Source organism: Nanorana parkeri, unplaced genomic scaffold (assembly GCF_000935625.1).
Source record: "Nanorana parkeri isolate BGI_ZX_2015 unplaced genomic scaffold, ASM93562v1 scaffold869, whole genome shotgun sequence".
NCBI classification, from domain to species: domain Eukaryota; kingdom Metazoa; phylum Chordata; class Amphibia; order Anura; family Dicroglossidae; genus Nanorana; species Nanorana parkeri.
The window spans coordinates 218,590-225,328 of record NW_017307137.1 but is presented as its reverse complement, the minus strand read 5'-3'; the positions used below and the strand labels follow the sequence as shown (position 1 = coordinate 225,328).

At 39.6% G+C, this 6,739-nt stretch overlaps 1 protein-coding gene across 2 annotated transcripts in view; it reads right to left on the bottom strand.

The window, feature by feature from the left end:
- The window catches only part of GINM1 (glycoprotein integral membrane 1), a 22,605-nt gene that overhangs the window by 1,966 nt on the left and 13,900 nt on the right, over nt 1-6,739 (bottom strand). The window contains exons 5-7 of one of the 2 annotated variants that reach the window (XM_018565648.1): nt 4,862-5,021; nt 3,776-3,906; nt 1,353-1,516 (exon numbers count right to left, since the gene is read on the bottom strand). In XM_018565648.1, the coding sequence (XP_018421150.1) occupies nt 1,353-1,516; nt 3,776-3,906; nt 4,862-5,021 (455 nt within the window). Of the gene's footprint in view, nt 1-1,352; nt 1,517-3,775; nt 3,910-4,861; nt 5,022-6,739 lie in introns of both variants that reach the window. The other variant, XM_018565647.1, reaches the window with a different exon arrangement.

Genomic DNA, 6,739 nt, shown 5'->3' with positions numbered 1-6,739 from the left:
AAAATAAATGTGTCCATTTTTCCCCCCCCCCCCCCCCATGTTAATGTCAGCACTTACCCTAAATGATGTCTCCTTAATCCGATCTTCTTTCCTGATGTTTTCATCTGTACCTCCAGCGGTGCGGCGGCTCTCCGATCCAGCGCTGACTCCTCTCTGCTTGCAGGCACTTCCAATCCAGCGGTGTCTGCATGCGGGTGCCAGCATCCATAGACTTACCTTGCCTCTCTGCTCGTCTCCCGGCTGAGAATACGAACTGCGCATGCACCTGCCCCAAGGTCCTTTGCGGCCGCCCGAGCAGTTCCGGATTCTCGGCTTGTGAGCGCGCAGCCTATATCTACTGCTTGCTAGCAGTAGATATAGGCAAAAAAACCAGAGGCTTTAGAACCCCTTTAAGTTTCCAAGTTTCTGTGCTCCTGGGCCTGATAGCATTTTTTTTTTTTTTTTTGCTATGTTGCCCACCCCTCAGTTGGACTGCTTTTGGACATCCCGACCGTGAATTACTTCCTGTGTCTCTCAATGGACAGAAAGAAAAAAATCGGATTTTCGTAAAACAAAAGAAATTATCATTTCCATAAAATCCTTTTCTTAGAGTCCCACCCCTCTGTTTATGATACTGCTGTTGGTACTGCTTACTATATAACAGACATGCTGGTAGGTAGTAGGTGGGGTCATCCTAGGCTGGTCTACCTTTTTTTAGGTTAGGCTGTGTCTTAATTCTTCAGTAGCCGGCAGTATACCCTAAAGTTGAATGATTTACTGTGTCCTTCAATGGACTCCAAGAAAAGGATTTTATGGCGAGTACAAAAATCCAATTTTTGTGATTATTAAAGATACAAGTGGAAGAGGGACTCCTTAGGCAGTTTATATGCTCTTGTTTGGCATCATTCAACCCAAGGGGACTGAGGACATCAAACTCGTCACCCTTTTGTAAATAACTCTGTTGGAGAATGCAGGAGAAGTGAGCAATCTAGGCCAAAATAGCTGATTTGGAAAAACTCTCCAATTCAGCTCACTTTCCAGTTCAGCTATGTTGTCCTCGATTGTTCCCTTCTCCAAACTCTTCACCCTTTTGTGAATAGCCCTGCTAATGTGAAAAAGAAATGACTGCGGGGGACAGCACCAGATAGTAGGTGGGTATTGTAAGCAGAGCTGCTTATTTTAAAAGCAACTATTTGCCTGAGTTGGGCTTTATTGATGTACGCTCTTGTGCCAGAGACTAGTTAATGTCAGATTTTTACTTTGTTTATGCAAACGTTATGAATAAAATGGAAACCATTTGTTACAGCTACTGCTATTGATAGCATATGGATTCCAGCAAATCATAACAGTTCTAGATATTGTTTGAATCTTACCTGTTTTCTCTTGATGGATAAACTAACTTCAGTAGCTCCAAGACAAAAGCAGCAGTTATGACTCCCACAAAGAAAACTTCCATAAGGTTAAGTAAGACTGGATAAAGGCCGTTCCAGATGAGGCAGAGTTTATCTCTCAGATCATCTGCAAATTGGCACATCACCTAGAAAATAGCAGCAAACAGTAATTTTACATACAGTGAGGAGAATTTGTCAAAATCTGAGAATCTGGCACAGTCACCAATCAGGAACCAATTAGCTTCCCGCTTTCATTTTTTTTTTTTTTTTATTACTTTTTATTGATTGTCAAAGTTAATGACAAAATACAGAAAATCTTTTCTTGATTTCCCTTACACACTCTACCATTGTCCTTTCACTATAACATATGAACCATCAATACATTTCATTCCACAAAACCCCCTCCTATAGGAGGGACCTACTCATCTCCATCCAGCTAAAATCTACATATCGCCCACCTATAAAAAGAAACAAACAAACAGGTTTTATTTCTATATTGTTATCTTTATCCTCTCTAGATCCCCTCCTTCTCCCCATCCAGTTCCCGTTTGTCTCTATTTCTATCTATCCCCATCTTCTAAAAATACATACAGGTCTAATGGCATATATCCTTGAACCCAGGGTTGCCAGACTTTTAGTAAAGATTGTATCTTTCAATATCACTGTCGTTTTCTCATTTATTAAATGCCAGAACATATTATTTTTAACCTGTTGGACCTAGGCAATGCCCAACTTCCATACCCTTGCCAATGTTTGTTTAGCAGCTGTAAAGATATAGGTTACTAGTTTAAATTGGTCGCTCGTACATCCTTGTGGCTTTAAATTTACCAGTGCTTCCCATGGGTCCTTCCTAATCTCCCTTTCCAATACTGTCAATTAAATATTTCCGACCAAAAACTCTGAATTCCTGTGCAGTTCCACCATATACTGTATGGGCCATCGTGCCTTCTTCCCCACAACCCTGAAAACAGAGCGAAGATGTATTCTTAGCCAGTTTTGTGGCAACCATATACCATCTAATCATTAGCGTGTAGTTGGCCTCTACCGCCAAATCATTTTTTTAACAGTGGGCTACTGTATCCCAAATCTGCCGCCATTCCCTCTCTTGTAGAGGACTTCCTAATTCATTTTCCCATGCGGTCACATACTTTAGCGGCCGAGCTCTGTTGAAGATTTATAAATAGTCAAGAGACTAGCTTTTCCAAGGGGGTCTCTTATACACTCTTTCTAAATTTGTTAATTCAGATGGTAATTTCACATTATATAAAACCGAATCAACAAAACTGTTCAGTTGTAAATTTCTAAATACTTCTGAATGAGGAAGTCTATTCTTTGCCTGTATTTCAGAGAAGGGTATTTTTACCGATTGGAACTAAATCATATATTTTTCTCAAGCCCGCCCTTTCCCAATTTAAAAATCTTACAGGTTCTTCGTAGCCTGGGAGAAATGATGGATTGTTTAATATCGTTGCCAAAGGCATGTGCGGTGACATTAATCTTCCAGAGTATCTGACATCTCTCCAGACTACAAGTGAATGTTTTAGGATTGGATCCCTCTTTCATTTGAAAAGCTTATCTGAAAACACTGAACAGTAGCTGATTGTTGATATGTGCAACTTCTCCAGAGTTTGTCTGCTCCAGTTAAATTCCCCCAATATCTTTTTCAGAAGCAATATGTTTTAATATAGTAGCTGACACTGAACACTAAGGTTTTGAATGTAAAACAATCCAGGCAACAAATGAAATCACTAAGTAGGTTGCTAATACAAACTAGCAAGCCTTGCAACTGTGTTTAGGGTGGTAAGTCTCTTTAATTTAACTAATTTCAATGTAGTCCTTAACAACAAGATTTTAGAGAGTGCCTCACATGCAGGTGGTAAATCTGTTTAAACTTAAGTCAGAATTGTGTAACTTCTTAGCTCTGCCTAATATTTGCATGGCCTTGCTTTTAAAAAATGTGCAACTGTATACTGCAGTCATTTTTGTCATGCCTGCCGGGATATACCCCCTGGAAAACCTAGCTATCAGCATAAATAGTTGCTGGCATGAGTGATGACATCACTCTGGACAGATGAACAAACAACATTATGTAAGATTCATCATTCCATCATCTCTAGTACGAGATTTTTTCCCTAAAAATGTGCCAGATTATATCTGCTATATGCATGGCACCATCTAGTGGCCAAAATAGAGGGAAAAAGGGATTACAGGTTTTATCTATGTTTGTAGTGAGGTGCAGAGTAGGAGATGCCACACAGGTATGCGGCATGACAGGGACTGTTAGAGTCATGTGGGCCCCAAACACGTATGTTTTTGCACAGAGTGGGTTTACAGTTCTGTACAATGTGAAGGGATTTTGTTCTTATTAAGAGTACTTAAACCAAAACTCCTAGACATTAGCTCACCTTATATGATGAAGATGGGATCACTGCTTGGAGAGGGGTTTCTGGAAGCTTTCCTGGAAATGGATCTTCATCTATAGTTGTGTTCTGCCTTACATTATACTCCCTCGTGGTTTCCTGTGGAACGCTGTCACCTGCTGGAGTGAAAGAAGTCAATACACCCTTAAACATGTTATGAGAGAAACAAGAAAGCTACCTTTACCAAAGTCTCTTTTTGAAAGCGCCAATTGTCTGGCTGTCATGCTGACCCTGTTGCTTTTGAGTATCTGACCTGAACTGTATATCTACATAAGGACTACTGACTTTCCTAATCTGCATACTTCAAGGTCAGGGACTCAGGAATGGCTAATACCAGAGGGTCAGTGCAACAGCAAGTCGTTTAGCATTTTCAGAAGTTCTGCTTTTTCTAGACATGTCCCCTGAGAAAACCATGGAGGCTGCCTTTGCCGACTCCTAATTCTAAAATTGCTAGCTACCTAGCTGTCATGATTACACTCTTTTAATAATTCCTAGTGCATTCCAAGTTGTGCAGATAAAACTTTTGACTTTACTGTTACTTTCTCTATATGCATTCTTGGGTTCGGATTATTACTGAAGCCACTGCATCAGCAATAGCAAGCCCCTTATTTTGCTTCAAATTTAAAAAGGGACTCCATAGTGCTTTTACATTTTTAATATATACATTTAAAAGTGACCAACTTAATGCAAAACATCTGGATTGTGCTTTGAAAACCCTGTTTCATAGTTACATTAATATATGGACCTGGGGGCAGCCAAATTTGCACATAACTTTACTCTGGGAGCAGGGAGGGAAAGTGATTGCATATGTGAAACACAGAGCATCTTCCAGTGGTCACTGTGCAAATCGCAATATTTCATACATTAAGGCTTCATGCATATGGGCCACATTCAGCCGGAAGGACTTCCTCTCCTTGAGTCAGCAAACAAAAGTATGACCGCATACAATTATACAGTTTTACATATGTTCATATACTGAAGATGAAAAACGCATGCAGGCAGGAAGTAACAATTTAACTCAGCAATGTACAGAAAGTAGATACATCATTTGTTCTTTAAAGCAGAGCTCACCAGCTTGTGGGATATTGGGAAAGGTAAATAAAACATCGCTGGTCCTTGGAATGGAGTGAAGCCAAGTATCATTCAAAATGACAGCGGACATCATGTGCTGAAGTACTTCCATAGTTGTACTGACTACAAGTTCCATCTCCGTTGTCACATTTTGATAAACCTGTGCAAAAGAATAGAAAAAACAAACAAAGCAAAACACTGTTGGTAAACCCTTATTGTGTTCACAAGCATGTAGGCAATAACATTTACATAATGGCATTAGCCATGATCTCCCTTTCAGCTCTTATTTACAGGCAAAATCCCCTGTTCCCCCTTCCCAGTAGAATTCAGAAATCAATACAATTCAGCTCCACTTAGCTTCAGCCTTGTGTTCCTCTTTGCCACTTCTTATGGAAAGAGGCAATTAAAATCAACTGTACTGCAGCATCAACAATAGGTAGCTTAATGCATTCAGCGCTCAGGGACCCTGAAGATCAGTGGCCAGGGTCTGCTTTGGACTTTTTATATTTTCTGTGCAGTGGTTCCATACCATTGTGAAGAACCGACGTTTTTTCATATTTGTATTGTAGCCAACTTCTGTCTGATGCTACCTTAGATTTCTCTGCCAAGCACAGATACTTGTATCTGTGTTGTAAAGATACTTGAGGGGACCTTTAGGGACCACATACAAGTGTATGTGATAAAGAATATCATAAGTGATAGCTATAATGGATTTACAATATACAGGTGTTAAAGTGGACCTTTACCCCCTTTTACTAAAAATCACAGCAGCATGCAGCTCTGCATGATGACTTAAAATCATATTAACTGTATTAGTTAAACTTGTTTTTCATATACTTATAGAGTTCATCTACTTCCTGGTCCAGTTTTGGCACACATGATGTATGTGCCAAAAGCGTTGTATCCTGGGACGATTACATCAGCAATGCATTGCTGGGAAATCTCATCTGTAATCTCATGAGGGAAAGTGAGAGCAATAATTCTAGTGCCAATATTTACTTGTATCCATAAACTGATGACCTGTAGTGACTTTTAAAGTGTCATCTATGGACTTTTTGGAGTACTAAATTTTGTTGCAGTTTATTGGACACATGCAATTTTTAACCTGGGCATGTTAGGCATCCATTTACTTGTCGTAACCTCATATTTTATATTTTACAAATATAAAATGGGCATTATTCATCCTCTTTGTGGTTCTTGATCGAGCTCCTGTGTAGGTTCATCCTGAGCTGCAGCTTAAGGCCAGTTTCCCCAATGTAACAACCTTTGTCACATGCTGAACACTGTATCATGTACACCACTTTAGCAGGTGTAGCTCAGGATGAACCTACACAGGAGCTCGATCAAGAACCACAAAGAGGATGAATATTGCACTCCAGTAGGACATCACTTCTCCCAGAAGGATCACTACATCCAAAACCTCAAAATTAAAGTACTAAAAAGGGAATTTGAAAAACTCTCATGAAAGAAAAACATTTGAGATGAAAATGATTTCGCATTTCAATGCCATAAAGGAGGGACTTAATGGAGATTCTGGTTTTCTGACACACTACCAGAACTTTTTATGAAATCTACAGAACATCCCAATATTCATGTATGTTGTAGATCTCTGATCTGTTTAGGGTTTATTTGTCATCCTACGCTTATTTTTTTCTGTCTTTTGATTATCAGGAGGCATTTTTTACTTCCACGTCCAACTCTTATGACACCCCACTAACCCCCTCCCCCTGCTCTAACAGCTTTCTCTTGCCTTAACTGACAAACTGTCATGTTGCTTAGTATTGCTTCTGACCTGAAGAAGAGAGGTTCACAATACTTTGTATGTATGTATGTATGTATGTATGTATGTATGTATGTATGTATGTATGTATGTATATA